The sequence below is a fragment of the Pipistrellus hanaki genome, assembly GCF_964339955.1.
Source record: "Pipistrellus hanaki genome assembly, chromosome: 2".
NCBI lineage: Eukaryota > Metazoa > Chordata > Mammalia > Chiroptera > Vespertilionidae > Pipistrellus > Pipistrellus hanaki.
This window is the reverse complement of record NC_140504.1, coordinates 55,109,092-55,128,315: the sequence shown is the minus strand read 5'-3', so window position 1 is coordinate 55,128,315 and position 19,224 is coordinate 55,109,092. Positions and strand designations below refer to the sequence as shown.

The window sequence follows — 19,224 nt, the reverse complement described above, 5'->3', positions numbered from 1 at the left end:
AGTATCAAGGGATTAAGAAAAAACAAATAAACAACCAAATAACCCCTCATGGACACAATATTATGGTGATTACCAGAGAGAAAGGGGAGTGAGAGGAGGTACTAAAGAGTAAAGGGAGGATAACTGGTGACAGGAGACTTGACTTGGGGTAGTGAACACACCAAACAATATACAGGTGGTATATTATGGAATTGTACACCTGAAATCTATATAATTTTATTAACTAATGTCACCCAGATAAATGCAATAAAAAAAGAAAAACAAAGTAACAACTTCACAAAACAGGGAGTGATTTGAGGATGATCATTATCTCCTAAGAAATTGGGTAGGTAATAAAATATAACAGTGATTTTCAGCTTTTTTATTTCATGGCACATGTAAACCAATTACAAAAATTCTACAGGTATACCAAAAAATAAATTTTTTGCCAATCTGACAAAAAAAAAAGGTATTTTTTTATTCATTCACACCAGATAGCTATTGTTGTATTGACTGTAATCATTCTTTTATTGTTGACAATCTAAGGAAAAAGAGGTCAATGCCCCTGATTAGTCAGGTATTGCATGTTGTAAAAATTCTTGTGGCACACAGGTGGATAATCGCTGAAATATAGTTTTAAGAAAATGGCCAATAATAGATTGTTTGACTAAAAGGAGTTACTTACCAATAACAGTTTTTGTTACTTTATCTTTAAAACATTTAAAAAGTTTTAAATTGTGGTAAAATACAATAAAATAACATAAACATTTCCATTTTAACCATTTTTAAGTGAATAGTTCAGTCATATTAATTATATTTCCAATAGAGGCCCGATGCACAAATTTGTGCACAGGTGGGGTCCCTCAGGGTGGCCTGAGGGGTGATCTGGTGCCACCTCCTCACCTGCTCCTGCCTGTGGGGTGATGGATCGGGGCCTGGTACCCGGCCTGGCTCCCTCAGTGCCTGGGAGCGGGGTGGTGGCCCCTCCCCCTGCCCCTGCTGCCACCGCTGGTCGCTGTTTACAGGGCCATTAGTAGGGTGATCGAGCCCCCACTTGCACCTGCCTTGCTCTGGTGCCACCTGCTCACCTGCTCCACCATCCCACTGTGGTCCTGCTCTTGTCGGGGCCCATCAGGGCTGGCAGTGCCTCCACTGCCGCCTGCTGCCAACACTGCATCACCAACACCTGCCATGTTCCGCGCTGTCCCCTGATGGTTAGCGCACATCATAATGAGTGGTCAAACTCCCAGTTGAGGGGAAAATTTGCATATTAGGCTTTTATTATATAGGACTAGAGGCCCAAGCATGAAAATTTGTGCATTGGGGTGTGTGTCCCTCAGTGGGCTGCACCCTCTCCAATCTGGGATCCCTTGGGGGATGTTCAACTACTGGGCCTAAACAGGCAGTCGGACATCCCTCTCACAATCCTGGACTGTTGGCTCCCAACTGCTTGCCTGCCTGCCTTCCTGATTGCCCCTAACCGCTTCTGCCTGCCAGCCTGATCACCCCCTAACCACTCCCCTGCCAGCCTTATCGACGCCTAATTGCTCTCCTGCTGGCCTGATTATCCCCAACTGCCCTCCCCTGCATATTTCCTCTTTATTAGATAGAGTGTTTTCTTTAACATATTGGACAGCCCTAACTGGTTTGGATCAATGGATGGAGCAATGCCCTGCAGACTCAAGGATCCCAGGTTTGATTCCAGTCAAGGCCATGTACCTTGGTTGGGGGCACATACCCAGTGGGGACTATGCAGAAGGCAGCTGATAGATATTTCTCTCTCATCGATGTTTCTAGCTCTCTGTTCCTTTCCTTTCTTCTCTGTAAAACACAATAATATATATATATATAAAGAAACATTTAAAATTCCTCCATATCTGCCTGGCTGGTGTGACTCAGTGGCTGAGAACCCAGGCTGGGCCAGGAGGGGATCTCTGCATGGGTGCAGGCACCACTGCCGGCCAGGGGACATGGGGGCATGGACCCAAACCGCCACTTGGTGCTGGAGCATTTCCAAATGGCTGCAGGCAAGGTGATGCAGGGACATTCCCGCCCCACCCCCAGCTGCTTAACACCTGCACTCATAGGTTCTGAGTGGCTAGGGGGCGTTCTGGGACCCCTGCCACTCACGGCCTATGGGCATACAGGCTAGGAGCAGCGTAGGTCCAGAGGATGCTCCCGTTGCCTGGGAAACCCAAGCCTCCCTCCTGCTCTCTGTGGCCATAGCCATCTTGGTTGGGTTTATTTGTATACTTGCTCTGATTGGCTGGCGGGCGTGGCTTGTTAGTATAGCAGAGTGGTGGTTAATTTGCATATCACTCTTTTATTAGGTAGTATTGTTGTTCAACCAGTCTCCAGAGCTTTTCCATCTTGCAAAACTGAAAGCCTATACCCATTAAACAACAATTAAATAAACCTTAACAGAAACTCTGTACCCATTAAACAACAATTTCCCATTTCTGCCTCTCCCAGCCCCTGCCAACCACCATTCTAGTTTCTATGATAGATGATTCATATGAGAGATAATTCATATAGATTCACACAGTATTTATTTTTTGGTGGCTGGCTTATTAAACTTAGCACAATGCCCTCAAGGTTCATCCATGCTGTAGAATGCAACAGAATCTTCTTTCATTCAGATTATATTCCATTGAATATATAATACACTTTATTTATCCACTCATCTGTCAAATGGACACTTGGTTTGCTTGCTTCTCTTTCTGAGAGACGGGCCCAATCACTAAGGGTGACACCAGGAGATTAACCTGTCTTTTCCTAATAAAGTGCTTGGTAAAACTATCAGAAACAGGAAGGCTGTCAGAGTTGGGGCTCAAATGGTAGGTGAAGAGCTTAGACCAAAATAGTTTGAATTCAGGAGTCTAGGCAGACTCATAAGATTATGACACATAAACAAGAGCAGGAAAGTAAGGACAAGCAATGGTTTTAGACACCAATCTGCAAGGGTGTTTAAAACCAGACCATTCCGAGGAAGAGAAATGCAGAAAGAGTCAACAAAGGAGTAAACTGTGAGTGAGAATCAAGCAGGGTCAGGGAGTGCAGAAAATGAGCAGAGGTTCCAGTGAATGAGGGGTGGTATCAGAAAGGCGTGGGCTAGCATAGACAGCTACAGCAAAGGTCTAGGATTCTGGCGGGAGTGGGCCAGTGGAAAGGAAGGAACAGACTCTGAATAGGCACTGGCTGCTCCTCTTTAGCCTCTGCCTCAGGGTATGCTGACCTGATAAAGAGAAGGAGGAAAATGAACATGGATAAACCAGGCCCAGGACATTTATACTGGATAATCTTGGAGCTGACTCCCAACATCCCAAAGGGTGTGGCTTTGATCTCCACGCTGGTATCAGTGTCAGCAGGGTTTGGATTTGGTGAGGCTGCAGGGATACCTATGTAATGGGGATGGTTGGGGTTCAGAAAGTTAGTTATGGTCTGAAGGCTGCACTGGGGGTCTGCCCTAAAATGAATTTATTTCTAGTTTAGAACACTTATTTTCTTGTGCCTAGAATCAAAGTATGCTCAGATTCTAGGACTGGGACTAAATGGATAACTGGGAGGCAAGGGTGGGCTGGGGACAATTACAAAAATAAGAAGGTATAGAGGTTAGAAGACAGTCGGCTCTTTGCAACCCAGGACACTGGTCCAATGTGAAATTTCTCAGGATAGGAAATAATGGTTCAGATGTTATATAAGCAATGTTTCCAGCTTGCTTTTCCTTTCCTTTGTCTTCTTCTTTTATAGAGTTCATAATATAAAGGTACAGATGTGCAGAAAAAAATAGTTTCTAGATAATTATATTCACAGATAAGCTTCTCTAATTTGCCAGTTTTTCTGTGCTGAGGCATGTTTTCCAGCAAACAAAATGCACGAATAAATCCATCAGGGGCAGAAAGGCAGTGGGAGGCAGCTGCAGCCACAGCATCCAGGAGTGACAATGATTAATTCCTACATCTGCTCGGTCAGATAGAAACAAAGGTCACTGTGCATAGATTAACATCCTGATCACCGCCTCCTCCCAACACACACACACACACACACCACAAACACTCACACTGAGAATAGTATCTTTCACTATTGATAACAGCAAAATTCAAAAATGCTTAAAAATGTTTACTATCTGACACCTCCCTCCCTTCAAAGCAAGCTCTTTAGTGGAAGGGAGATGAAATGAGGCATAGAATAGGATTAAAAAAATAAATAAATAAATAAAAAATAAAAAAAAGGTTAATGTCAGATTCCTGTCTAATCTTGTTAGCATCCAAATTAAGTAAAATTCTGATGCTCAGCTACATTAATAAAAGCCAAGGGAACAGGAAATTTAAGAATAAATCTTGATGCAGTAATTTGATCAAAGTGAGAAAGCTTATTAGGGTAAAACAATTGAATACATGTGGACATTGATGTTATGTAAAGAAGGTATTTGGAAGATGATGCTGTCCTCGTGTTCAACAATCCCCTGAAGACATTGCCACTTCCTTTTCCCGACTCCTATAGCTGTAGATCTTTGACAAGTTGACCTTAAAAAGGAAAGATTCTTGGCCCAGCCAGTGTGGCTCATTATGAACCAGGAGGTCATGATTTGATTCCCAGTCAGGGTATATGCCTAGGTTGCGGGCTTGGTCTCCCGTGTGGGGCATGCAGAAGGCAGCCATTCAATGATTCTCTCTCATCACCGATGTTTCTATCTCTCCCTCTCTCTGCCTTCCTCTCTGATTTCATTAAAAAAAAAATTAAAATAAATAAAATTTTTAAAGAATCTTGGGCTATAAAAGGTATTTTTAAGTGCACAAATTATGAATCTTTAGCTCAGTGAATAATCACAAAGAAGATATTGATGTAATTATCACCTGTGTCATGAAAATAAACATTACAACACCTCAAAATCTCCACACTGAATTATCCTCCTTTCCTTCCTCCCTAAAAGTAAATCATTATTTTGACTTTTAACACAATAGATTAACTATGTTTGGTTTTGAACTTTATATAAGGGGAATCATATAGAACATGCTTTTTGGTGGCTGGCTTTTTAATTTGACTTTTGTGAGATTCTTCCATGTTTCTGGATGTAACTGTAACTTGATCATTTTAATTGCTGAATAGTATGTCATTGTAAGATTACACCATGATTTATTTATTTCTTCTACTACTGGAGGACATTTGAGATTATTACAAACCAGTGGCCTGGTGCATGAATTCATGCACATTAAAAGGAAATTAATTAGAAGAAATATTTTAATATAACTATTTGCCCTTTCTCCATACTAGAAGTGTCAACCAAATTCATGATTGACAATGACACATTGAAACACATGTGTAATTGGTGCCAGTGAGAGCTTTATTATCTTAATTAGATCTGCCTTCTGATTTATCTAAACTTTTTCCAGCCCAGTGAAGCACCCCAACTTCTCTTTCAGGTAATTGTCAGCAACACAGCAGTAAATATCAACACAAAGCACATTATTGTTGAATCAACTTCCAAGGAGAACAAAGAGTAAAATATTTAACTTCAGCAGTGTTTGACTCTATTGTGCTGCTGAAGCCTGATGGCAGGGATCTCCCTTTTCCACGTCCCGCATGGAAAGAGAGATGAACAAACTGGTTCTAAGTGGAGGTGCCCAGGGATTGAGAAATATTAGAAATAAAGAGAGAAGACACAGAGATAGATTTTAAGCTGGGAGCTTGGAGGGCCGCTGACCTCCTCTGCTGGAGAGACAGACTGACAACCTCCTAAACCAGGCAGCACATCTATTTATACTCCAATCCAACAAAGGGTTTCACAGGAAAACAAGGAGCCTGGGAGAGCCCAGGTTCTACCCACTCCTTCCTCCTGAGCAAACACAAGCCAGGAACTAAGAACATTTCAGCACTCCCAGGGTGATAGTGCAACTGACATGATTCTGTCAATATCCCGGGCCCAGTCAGCAACAATCTAAAGAATGTCCAGGTGTCTTCCCATTTGGCCCTCTACATGTGCGAAGTGAAAAAAACCTGCAGTCATTTTCAAGGTCCACTATTTCTTACTTCTTTTCAGTCAGGTCAAGTTTCTAAGTTTTATAAATCTTCATTTTCTGGCTAATGAAAAGAAAATAGAATTCCACTGAGTCTCCTATCTACCTTTCCAGGACTTCTGTGAGGATCAAATAAGATGAAGCATGGGAAAACGCTTCACAGACATTTGGTTAAAGTGTAAAATGTTTGCGCCTGGCTATAAAGCAAGTCGTGCTCCTGGGCTGAAGAAACTCCAAGGATGCTAGTTGCTAGGGAGAGGAAGCTGAGCGTTGCTATGTGATGTCATTACCCAGTGCCCACAGCCACCATTTTCAGGCTGGGCTGAGCTGTGGGCACCATTTTGCACCATGGGGTCTCAGCAGCATTGGCTACAATTTGGTGGGGTGTCACTCCAGGATGGTGGTGGGGCCTGTGTCCCATTTGGGGAAGCCCAGTACTGCTTTGTGAACACCAGGTCCACAGTGCTGTTTCTCTATAAATGGCCAGTGCACACCTGCCCCCTGGTTGTCTTTACATGTCATAACAATTGGTCGACCAGATACTTAGCATATTAGCCATATATATATTCACTCTATATAATGCTAGAGTGAATATTCTTTTTTTTTTTTAATAGGTTCTTATTTTTATTTTTCCCCATTTTTTAATTATAGTATTATATGTGTACATATCTTACCATTGCCCCACTCCCATACATGCCCTCATCCCCCAGTGTTTTGTGTCCATTGGTTATGCTTATATGCATGCATACAGGTCCTTCAGTTGATCTCTTATCTCCCCCACCTCTTCCTAACCTTCCCGCTGTAATTTGACAATCTGTTTGATGCTTTACTGTTTCTGTATCTATCTTTTTGTTCATTAGTTTATTATATTCTTTATTATCCATAATAATGTGGTATTTTTCTTTCATTGACTGGCTTATTTCACTTAGCATAATGTTCTCCAATTCCATCCAGGTTGCTACAAATGGTAAGCCGAAACCAGTTTGGCTCAGTGGATAGAACGTCAGCCTGCGGACTCAAGGGTCCCGGGTTCTATTCCGATCAAGGGCATGTGCCCTGGTTGTGGGTACATCCCCGGTAGGGGGTGTGCAAGAGGCAGCTGATTGATGACTCTCTCTCATCGATGTTTCTAACTCTCTATCTCTCTCCCTTACTCTCTGTAAAAAATCAATAAAAATATTTTTTTTAAATTCTTTCTTTTTATGGCAGCATAGTATTCCATTGTGTAGATGTACCATAGTTTTCTGATCCAGTCATCTGCTGATGGGCACCTAGGCTGTTTCCAAATCTTAGCTATTATCAATTGTGCTGCTATGGACATAGGGGAGCATATATCCTTTCTGATTGGTGTTAGTAGTTTCTTAGGATATATTCTTAGGAGTGTGATTACTGGGTCATATGGGAGTTCCATTTTCAGTTTTTTTAGGAAACTCCATACTGTTCTCCACAGTGGTGCACCAGTCTGCATTCCCTCCAGCTGTGATCCAGTGTTCCCTTTTCTCTGCATCCTAGCCAACACTTGTCGTTTGTTGATTTGTTGATGATAGCCATTTTGAAAGGTGTGAGATGGTACCGCATTGTTGTTTTGATTTTCATCTCTTGGATAATTAGTGACTTTGAGCATGTTTTCATTTGTCTCTTGGCCTTCCTTCTGTCTTCTTTCAAAAAGATTTTATTTAGGTCCATTGCCCATTTTTTTATTGGATCATTTATCTTCCTTTTATTAAGTTGTATAAGCTGCCGGTGGATGTTGGAGATTAAAGCTTTATCAGTGATAACATTTGCAAATATGTCTCCCATGCAGTGGGCTTTCTTGTTGTTTTGTTGATGGTTTCTTTTGCTGTAAAAAAGCTATTAATTTTGATTTAGTCCCATTTGTTTATTTTCTCTTTAGCTTACATTGCCCAAGAACTTCAGTGAAGAAATTCTTTCGGCATATGTCTGAGATTTTGCTGTCTGTGGATTAGAGTGAATAATCTTTATACAACTCTTGGTATAAATGTGAACACACTTTCCTGAGTATACCTGGTACCTTAGAAGTGGATTTGTTGGCTCAATAATGTGTTATTTTAGAAGATATGTCAAATTATTTTTCAAAGTGGTTGTACCAGTGTGCACTCTCACTGTGAGTAGATGAGTTAAATTGCTTTAACATCTTTATTTTAATATTATATTTAAAAATTTAAGCCATTTGGTGTTATATTTCTCACAAGAGAAAAGTTCTGAGATGCCCCCAATTAAATTATAGCAGGCCTGAGGCTGAGAGGAAGAGACAGGTTAATCAGTTAACAGCCATAGGCCTGAAACCAAGAAAAGAGTGTTAATATTTCTGAATGTATGTTGAAACTTTGTGGGTTTTATAAAAAAAATATATTTTTATTGATTTCAGAGAGGAAGGGAAAGGGAGAGATAAAAACATCAATTAAGAGAATCAGTGATTGGCTGCTTCCCGCATGCCTCCTACTGGGGACCAACCCTGCAACCCAGGCATGTGCCCTTGACCGAATCAAAACCCGGACCCTCCAAGTTCCCAGGCCAATGCTGTATCCACTGAGCCAAATCTGTTAGAGCCAAGTTGAAACTTTGAATCAACTTCCAGGAGGCTATCTCAGTGATTATCTAGAAAGAATAGAAGACCACCAGACACTATGTATGAACTTTCCAAAATGTTACCCACAACCAATCCAGAAGCATCAAGTAATTCTTTCTTATGGACTATTCACCCATTCCAGAACTACTGCCTCTTAACCTTCTCCATGCCCCCTTATCTATAGTTATATTAATTCTTTTAAAACAATTTACATTTTTCTTCCTCAAACATTGATAAAAGAGCCAAATAACCCTAGGGTGGGGGGCATGTTCATCTTTTCCATCTAGCTCTGCTGCTAGTGGTTTAGTCTGCATGCCCAGGACATTTTGTGTGTGTGTGTGTGTGTGTGTGTGTGTGTGTGTTGTTGTTGTTGTTGTTGTTTTGTTTTGTTTTGTTTTGTTTTGTTTTCTGACTAGCATATGGATCAACAAACTCTTTCTTCAGGATAGCTTTTAGCCTTGAAGGTTTTTGTTTAACATCTTGTAGCTTTAATTTGCTTTTCCCATCCATAGACAACTGCTCATCTACTTTCTATCTCCATAGCTTTGTCTAGTCTGGACATTTCATATAAATGGAATCATACAACATATGGTCTTTTGTGACTGACTTATTTCATTTGAATATTTAGGTTGTTTCTGCTTTGGGACTATTATAAATAATGCTGCTATGAATATTCAAGTCCCTTATGAGATACATGATTTGAAAATATTTTCTCCCATTCTCTAGATTATTTTAACTTTCCTTTTTAAAAATTTAATAAATATTTATTGTTCATTTTATTACTGTTGTTCCTCTTCCCCTCCCCCATAACTCCTTTCCATCCAGTTCCCATCCCACCCCATATCCTTACCCCCTCCCCGCACCTGCACTGTCCTCATCCATAGGTGTAAGATTTTTGTCCAATAAATCCCTTCCCCCCAAGAATTGTCAGTCCACTCCCTTTCTATGCCCCTGATTCTATTTTATTCACCAGTTTATTCTATTCATCAGATTTTTATTCACTTGATTTTTAGATTCACTTGTTGATAGATATGTATTTGTTGTCACTTTGTTGTTCATAATTTTTATCTTTACCTTTTTCTTCTTCCTCTTCTTAAAGAATATCCTTCAGCATTTTATATAATACTGGTTTGATGGTGATGAACTCCTTTAGCTTTTTCTTATCTGTGAAGCTCTTTATCTGACCTTCAATTCTAAATTATAGGTTTGCTGGGTAGAGTAATCTTGGTGGTAGGTTCTTGTTATTCATCACTTTGAATATTTCTTGCCACTCCCATCTGGCCTGCATAGTTTCTGTTGAGAAATCAACTGACAATCATATGGGTACTTCCTTGTAGGTAACTAACTGTATTTTTCTTGCTGCTTTTAACATTCTCTCTTTGTCTTTTGCTCTTGGTATTTCAATTATGATGTATCTTGGTGTGGTCCTCTTTGGATTCCTTTTGTTTGGGGTTCTGTGTGCTTCCTGGACTTGTAAGTCTTTCAAAGGTAGGGGAAGTTTTCTGTCATTATTTCTTCGAATAGGTTTTCAATATCTTGCTTTCTCTCTTCTTCTGGCACCCCCATAACTCAGATGTTGGTATGCTTGAATTTGTCCCAGAGGTTCCTTACACTATCTTCATATTTTTTTAATTCTTTTTTCTTTTTGCCTTTCTGGATTGAGTATTTTTTTACTTCTTCGTATTTCAAATCTTTGACTTGATTCTTGGGATCCTCTAGCCTGCTGTTTGATCTCTGTATATTATTCTTTATTTCAGTCAGTGTATGCTTAATTTATGATTGGTCCTTTTTCATATCTTTGAAGTTCTCACTAAGTTCCTCAAATGTTTCTAGAAGATTCTTGAGTAACCTTATAACTGTGGTTTTGAACTCTATATCCAGTAGTTTGCTTTCCTCCATATCTTTAATTTGTGATCTGTTTCTTTGTCTCCACATTTTGGCTGCTTCCCTGTGTTAATAGAATGGCCTTGTGTGCTAGGTGTCCTATAGGGCCCAGTGGCTCAGCCTTCCCAGTTACCTGAGGTGGACACTCTTGGTGCACCCCTTTGTGTGCTGTGTGCACAGTCTTGTAGTTAAGTCTTGGTTGCTGATGTTATCACTGGGAGGAATTGACCTCCAGGCCAACTGGCTGTGAGGACTAGCTGTATCTACAATGGGAGAACTTCTGTGCTGAAGACACCCTTATGGGGCAGGACTTGCTTCAGTGGGGTTTTGGTGCTCACTGAGTCTGCCCTTTAAGTGAGCCACTTATGGATGTGAAGAGTTGTAATCTGGTATGGTCTCACACTGATCAATGGATACACTTACTCTTGGATCTCCAAGGAGATGCAAAGTCAGCCACTGCCTGATGTCACTCAACAGGCGCTACAGAGATATCTGCAGATTCCTCCTTCATGTTTGGGGTTTGGAAGGGCCCAGATGAGGCCCAGCTGTGAAGCAATGCAGGCTGCCACTTCAGGGCTTTAGGCTTTCTTTTGGACACTTTGCAGCCCTCTGACCCAGCTGCAGTATGTTATGTTTTAGGTTGCAAGAAGGAATGGACATTCATATGCAAAATCTGCTGTGCAAAGCTTGGGTGGGGTTGTAAATTGGGTGGGGTGGGGTCTCAGTAAATCACCAGGGCAGAGTAAACAGCAATGGCTGCCAGTCTGTCTTGCCCTGAAGAGGTCCCTGGAGAGGTCGGCCTGGCCTGCGGAAATTGGACAGAAACTGGCTCTCCAACATTGGCTGATTGGTTCCGGATTGTGAGAGGGTGCAGGCCAGACCAAAGCACCCCACCACTTTTACTGCAATTATATTGAATCCATACATCAATCTGGAGAGAAATTATATCTTTAAAATATTGAGTCTTCTAATGTATAAATATATCATTGATTTATTTAGAACTTATTTAATCTCTCTCAAAAATGTTTTATGATTTTCTATGTGTAGATACTGCATATTTTTTCCCTACTGTGTTAGTCAGGATTCCATCACAAAAATGGAACCAGTAGGAGATATATGAATTTGTCACAGGCAATCAGCAATAAACATCAAACAAAAAATTATATAGAAGATCCCATATATCTTTGTATGGCACAATATGATTACAAACTTTCCCATAGCCAACAAGATCAGAACTGCTTTCCTTTCTTCCTGGTTACCTTCCCTTTAGCTCCAATTATGCTGCCATAAACTTAGTATTGCTTCAGAAGATTTCTCTACGTGCTCTCCATTTTTAATATAAACACTCATCTTCTTAGAAGAGTTGCAACCTTCTTTATGAGGAGAGAATCTCCATGCTCTTTGATTAGGTAGCACAATACTAGGCTAAATTTTTCTCCTCCAGATGGAATTCTACCACAAGGCCAAAACCATTGGGGTGGGGGAAGTTCTTACAAAGCTTAATGCCACAGAAGGAGACAAGATCTACTGATACCAGCTGGCAGTTTATAGTACCAAAAAGATACTGATATTCTGGGTTTCATGATCCAGGCAGTGGATGAGAAACTAGGCATGGGCTGCTTACCTGTTCTTTCTGCAACGAATTGTGAAGCCAAGAAAGAACACTATCAGAAGAAGTCCACAGCTGAGAAAAGTCCAAACAATACCCACGAGGGCAGGAGACAATGAAGAAATGGTCTTACTGTGGGGGGAAGAGGTCTGAGAACAGAATAAAGAGAAGCTGTCAGGAACGAGGCTCTCCTGTAGATCAAACGTGAACTACCCCATAAACTAACGCCTGGAAATACAGGTCCTTCATTAACATTTCCCCCTCATCCTCCACCCCCTCCCCGCAACACATGTATTTCTGAGCAGCTCTGACACCCCAAGGCTGCTTACTTACAATTGTTGTCTTGCAGAGATCATGAATAGGTCTCCGATCCAGCTCCTGGCCAGGCAAACTGTCACACAAGTCAGAGCAGTTTATTTCAGGCTCCATGTCATCACATGCCCCTTTTGGTGTGTGCGTATTCAGTCTTGATTACCCGCTGGTAGGGTACCAGCAGATCTTTGTCTAAAACGTAAGAGCATCTCAAATGTTGTATTCAGAGGTGCCATTTTGGGGCTGGCTCCTGGCTCACAATCTGGGATGGACAACTCATTCAGGTGGAAGCGAAGGGTTATTCCACTAAGCTCCTTCCTCAGCCACCCTCCAGGCTCTCCGGGTGCCCTGTTGCCAGTGTGAGTCAGGAGTGGGCATCTTAGTAACCACAAAGTGATGATTCTGGCTTGCCACCAGATGGCAGTCACTGCTCCAAGTACTCTCACACAGGTCTCGACGGAAAGCAATCAAACCTGTTAACAAATAAATTACACATTTATGTATATGTAAATGGTCTATTAGTGGTTTAAAATATTTTATGTATTTTAACTAGATAGTTATATTTTTATTAAACAGAGTTATATACTTTATTATATATAACAAAGGTTTAAAATAATATACTTAAATAAAATATTGTAAGCCTCTTTAATAAGCAATCATTTAAAAACAAAGACAAAGCACATCTGACAATTAGATATAAAGCTTTAGAGATATAAAACCCTACAGTCTTTCTTCAGATGCTTTTTATGGCCCAGCACTGTAAATCTTTAGTTCAAAGATGTGAAGCACATCTTCCTTTTTTCCCTACTGAGAGATCCTCTGCCCTTTCAAGATCTTTCCACGCAACTCATGGCTTAAGTTCTGTCTGATCCTGGGGGATGGGAGGCTCTGGTGCCCCACTCTGTCTGCATGCAATGTCTGCCTGTCACTCAGGCTACTGTTCTCTGGGGAAATGGAGGGACTTTCTATGTCTACTCAGCTGGGGGCAGGAGGATAGATGAGCCCTTTGCCAATAGTTTTCTGCTTGTTTTTAAACTGTTAGACTACTAGAAGAAGTGCAATAGACTACTTAGATAATAGGGGAAGAAACTGAGGATGTTAGGAATGTCCTCAGAGTGAGCAACTGGACAGAGGATGGTGTTACTTCCCTCAGAAGATGCTCACAATGTGAATACTGTGATAAAGAGAAGCTCCACCTTGCAGAACAAAAGCAGAAATACAGAAAGACTCAGTTTAGCCCCAGCAGAAAAAGTAGGTAGGTCCCTTTTAAAGCAATCTATCATGTAATAGAGAAAACAGATTTGAAATTTTACCAGTCTGGGGAAATTTATAAGAGGATATCACTTCTGTTTTTAAAACAGCTTAGCACAACTTTCTTTTATTGTGTAGAAAAATTGGAAGATGAAAAATATCAATTATTATTTCACTTGCCACAGAACATAGAATTTTTGTTTAAGTCAGAACAATAGTGACAGGTGTAGAATGCCGTCTTTGGATTCTGCGTGCTTAAGCATGAACAATATAGCACCAGGTGCTGCCTACTCATTGGCCTCTCCTATGGCCCTGAATTATTTACCAGTTTCATTATAATGAAATCCCAAGGGAACTAACAGCCACTATCTCCTGTCAAGACATTTAAATTCTTGTGCAGTCTAGTCAGATTACTGAATGCAAAATTAATAAGTAAATATATAAAAAATTACTATTTGCATCCTAATGTAATTGGTATTGTTGAAAAGACCTTTTGTTCTTTTTCTTCTATTTAAAGTTAGACATTTCCTATTGTGCCTTATAGCATAAGAGTAATATTGTAAGCTTTATTACTTGATGTACTATAGGCATTTACAGGTATATTTGCAGGTATATTTGCAGGTATATTTTCCCTATATTTCCCTTTTTAAAGTTTTTAAAAAAATTTTATTTATTTTTTATTGATTTCAGAGAGAGGAAGGGCGGGGAAAGAGAGATAGAAACAACAATTTAAAAAAAGAATCATTGATTGGCTGCCTCCTGCATGCCCCCTATTGGGGATTGAGCTTTCAATCCAGGTGCGTGCCCTGACCGGGAATCAAACCATGACCTCTTGGTTCATGGGTCGATGCTCAAGCACTGAGCAGCACTGGCTGGACTTCCCTTTTAATCACACTGGCAAATAAATACACTTATATTTGAACCATTATCAAGTCCAGGTTTATGTATCCTTAAATTAGATTGACATATATATCAGTGGTGTGTGTGTGTGTGTGTGTGTGTGTGTGTGTGTGTAGAACTTCATTTTGTCCTCACTGCAACAGTGTCATGTCAGGTAAACAACATCAATCCCTTGTTTTTAAATAAAGAAACTTAAGAGCAGAGAAGCGAGGAAACTTGCCCCAAATCTGAAAAGGCTGGCTTGAATCCAGGAGTTTACAAACCAAAACCAATGTCCTCCTGGCACACACCCTTCAGTGGGCAGACACTCTGGACTGACTTCTCCTGAGAAGACATCAAATGGTCTGGTGGGTGTTTTCCTGTTTAGTTCACAACAATGGGTTCCCTGCAGTCTGGCACACAATAGTCTATCTAAACTAGTATTTCTCAACTGGAGTGACTTTTTATCCCCAGAGAACATCTGGCAATGTATGGAGATATTGTGGTTGTCAAAACTGAGATGAGCCTTGGCCATTGTGTTAAGTGGTTAGAGTGTTGGCCTGTGCACTGAAGGGTCTGAGGTTTGATTTCCCATCAAGGGCACATCCCTATGTTGCAGGGTCATTCCCTGGCCTATGTTCAGGGTGTGTGAGGGAGGCAACCAATCTGTGTTTCTTTCATATTGACGCTTCTCTCTCCTGCCCCTTGCCTTTCTATCTCTCTAAAAAAAACAAGTAATAATAATAAATATAATAAATAAATCATTGGAAAAAAATATCCTCAGGTGAGGATTAACAAAACAAAAAAACAAAACACAAATTGACATCTAGTAGGTAGAGGCCAGGGATACTGCTGAACACCCTTCTATAAACAGGATGGTCCAAAGAACAAAGAATTCTCAGTCCCTGAATGTCAATAATACTAAGGTTGAGAAACCCTGATCAACACTGGATCCTGTGAGAGCTGACAATTTTAAGCCTAAATCATCTTTGGGAGATTCTGTGGAAAATGATGGGGTTGTCCATCCTATATAATAAAAGAGTAATATGCAAATTAATCATACCTCTGCTACACCCACAAGCCATACCCACCAGCCAATCAGGAGCGAGTATGCAAATTAACCCAAACAAGATGGCTGCAGCCACGGAGAGAGCAGGAGGCTTGGGGTTTCCCAGACAAAAAAGAAAACAAGCTTTCTGCCTGCCCTGGCCTGCCTTGGCCTCCATTCAAGGCTACAAAGTTTCAATTATAGATGATAAATAAATCCCATCAAAAATGGCAGCAGCCATGGAGCTGGAGAGAACAGGAGGCTTGAGTTGCCCCCGGTGATGGAGGAAGCCAAGTTTCCACAGCTCTGGCCTGTCTTGGCCTCTGCTTACGGCTACAAAATTTCAATTATAGAAGATAAATAAATCCCAACAAAAATGGTTGTGGTCACAGATTGAGCAGGAGGCTTGGCTCGGCTCAAGGCTACAAAGTTTCTATTATAGAAAATAAGTAAAACCCAGATACCAGGGCCTCAGCTTGGATCACTGGGGGGCGTGGCCAGCCTGCAAACCACCATAGGCCACTAGCCCAGGCCATCCCATGCCCCAAGAGAACCCACACCCTGATCTAGGACACTCTTCAGGGCAAACCAGATGGCCCCACCCATGCACCAGGCCTCTATCCTATCTAATAAAAGAATAATATGCAAATTGACCATCACTCCAACACACAAGATGGCTGCCCCCATGTGGTCAAAGATGACTGCCTCCTTGTGGACACAAGATAGTCGCCACAAGATGGCTAGCAGGGGAAGGCAGTTGGGAGAGACAAGGTCTGCAAGGGAGGGCAGTTGTGGGCGATCAGGCCAGCAGGGGAAAGCTGTTGCAAGGGACTAGGCCTGCAAGGGATGGCTGTTGGGAGTGATCAAGCCTGCAGGGAAGGGCAGTTAGGGGTGACCAGGCCGGCAGAGGAGGGAAGTTGGGGGTGACCAGGCCTGCAGGGAAGGGCAGTTGGGGGTTGCGGAGGGGGGACCACGCCTGCAGGGGAAGGCAGTTAGGGATGACCAGGCCTGCATGGGGAGGGTAATTAGGGGCAAAGAGGCTGGCCAGGGGAGCAGTTAGGCATCAATCAGGGCCTAATGGGCAGTTGGACATCTTCTGAGGAGTTCCAAATTGGAGAGGGTGCAGGCTGGGCTGAGGGACACCTCTCCCCCCGTGCACAAATTTTGTGCATCAGGCCTCTAGTCTAGAAATAAATTCCCTAGGGGATAAGTTTCTGAGTACATTGCAAAGGCCCCCTTGGACAGACTGAACTCATTGGCATGGGACTTTGCATGCCAGCTTCTCCTCCAGTCCATGGATATCCAGGGTATAGAGACCTTACATATCATGATCCTGAGCTCATGGATAGTCAATAAGCTCCAATGTTAGCACACATTCACAGATTCACACATGAGAAGCTGGTGAAACAGTGAATGGCTCAATATTGAGAAGAGAGAGTTAGATGATTAAAAAAAAAAAAAAGAAAATCAATCTTTAAGAATTAAAAATAAATTGAAATAAAATGAACCAAACTATATCAAGTTTATGGTATAATCACATAGAGAAGAATTATTTTAAGTTAAAATAACTTGATTTTATATCTAAGGACAAAAAATACCCACAAAGAAATCTTAAACTGCATTAAGTGGGTACTGTTCCTAGTTTATATATATGAATACATACATATAAGTATCTATTAGACAAAGCAAATAAGTAATTATATTTATGTCATTGGGAACTAAGATTTTCAAAGTCAGAAAAAAGAGATACACACATAAAATAAAATAAGTTTTTAAAGAAGCTCAACCTTTAATATCAGTAGGGAATAGCATTATGAACTCTGAATTTTTTTTAAAAAAAGTTTATATTTGCCAGTCTGTTAGCTGAGGCTTGGAAATAATTATAACCCAGTAACAATAAAGATGTTCAGATCGTGGTCTTTAAAGCCACTCTCACTAAAATAAATCTGCTTTTTTAGCAAAATGGACAATTTATGGAGCTGAAAATAAATAACATGAACCTGGGACATCTTGTCATATCTTATATAATAAAAAGGTAAAATGCAAATTGACCATCATACCCTCACACACAAGATGGCCGCCCCATGTCATCACAAGATGGCCGCCATAAGATGGCCAGCAGGGGAGGGTTGTGGGGGGCAATCAGGCTGGCTGGGAAACAGTTAGGCATCAATCAGGCTGGCAGAGGAGTGGTTAGGGGTGATCAGGCTGGCAGGCAGAAGCAGTTAGGGGCGATCAGGCAGGTAGGCAGGTGAGTGGTTGGGAGCTAACAGTCCAGGATTGTGAGAGGGATGTCCTACTGTTGGACATCTCCTGAGGGGTCCCAGATTAGAGAGGGTGAGGGCTGGGCTGAAGGACACCCCCACCCCATGCATGAATTTCATGCACCGGGCCTCTAGTAAGAAAATAAAAGAGTATCAGAGCAGAATCATGTCAAAATGACATAGGTGTTAACTGCCTCTCACCGGCCAATGACAGGATAATTTCAGTATCAAAAGTAAAAATTACTGTAGTACACTGGAACATACATGGCACATAGTTGGTACTCAATAAATGCTTATTGAATGAACAAGCAAATTTAGCATTGTAGTTATTAATAGGCTATTATTGAGGGTGTGATCTACAACACTGACTTAGTGGCTCCTCCAGGAGGACACATAATATAATTTCTCTTCCTCTCAAATATCAGGAAAAGTTAGCTTTTTTCTGGAACATTTTTATCTCATGCATACTATGTCTCTCTCTCTCTCTCTCTCTCTCTCTCTCTCTCTCTCTCTCTCTCTCTCTCTGCTTGTTGGGAAGATTTTCTTATGTCTTTTTCTTCCCACTATATATTTTATATTAAAAGCAGAAGGAAGAAGTACAGTTGGAATATGGATGTTTCCACTCAATGTGAGCAAATATATTATTTGAAGTCCCACAACCTCAGGTTATCCAGTAAGAAAGATAAGACAGAGCCACAGGCAAATGCATAAAAAACTGTATCTATTCAAACCACCACTAACAACAGCATCATACTAGATATTCACTAAGGTTCCTTCTGGCACCAATGTTGTCTGAGGTAATAGTTCTCTGCTAACTATACTACTGTAGGCAGCAGATACATGGATAATTATAAACAGCAGGGAATCTGAAATGCATTTTTAATTACCTTTGAATGCATTGTGTTATGTTCTGGTAGCAGATTTACAAACATCCTGAATATGGGTCACTTCTACTAATAGTAAATTCACTTCTATTCTCTGTGCATACACTGCTTTTCATGTGGACAGCAAGCAGGTGCAAGCAGGGCAGAGGGGATTCAGTTTCCCTAAGATCATCTGCCTCAAAGATCCTCAGTCCAGAAGATGGCCCACAGTAGTAAATACTTTCTATGAGACCATGGGCCTGAGAGTAGGGTGGGAAAATATTGCAAATCTAGGAAGAGCTAGTTCAGTCAGGCAAAGAAGGTGACGTTACAGATATGGCAGTGTTGGAAGAAACCTCAGATATTATAAAGTCCAATCTCTTCATTTTATGGATCAGAAAATACTCCCACAGAGGTGGAGAGGCTCGGGATCACACAGTGAGTGTAGGAATATAAATGGTTGGTCTTTCACACAATTGGGACAGGTGGGGCAGAGGCCTGGGCTCGGGAAAGCAGGCAGAGTCAAAA

The 19,224-nt window shown here is 41.2% G+C and overlaps 1 protein-coding gene across 2 annotated transcripts in view; it reads right to left on the bottom strand.

Moving 5' to 3' along the window:
• Nucleotides 1-19,224, bottom strand: part of GPR156 (G protein-coupled receptor 156) — an 82,864-nt gene that overhangs the window by 43,492 nt on the left and 20,148 nt on the right. For both annotated transcript variants that reach the window (XM_084871568.1, XM_084871569.1), the window contains exons 2-3: nucleotides 12,413-12,864; nucleotides 12,095-12,228 (exon numbers count right to left, since the gene is read on the bottom strand). In XM_084871568.1, coding sequence (XP_084727694.1) covers nucleotides 12,095-12,228; nucleotides 12,413-12,508 — 230 coding nt within the window. In that variant the 5' untranslated portion in view covers nucleotides 12,509-12,864. The remainder of the gene's footprint in view (nucleotides 1-12,094; nucleotides 12,229-12,412; nucleotides 12,865-19,224) is intronic.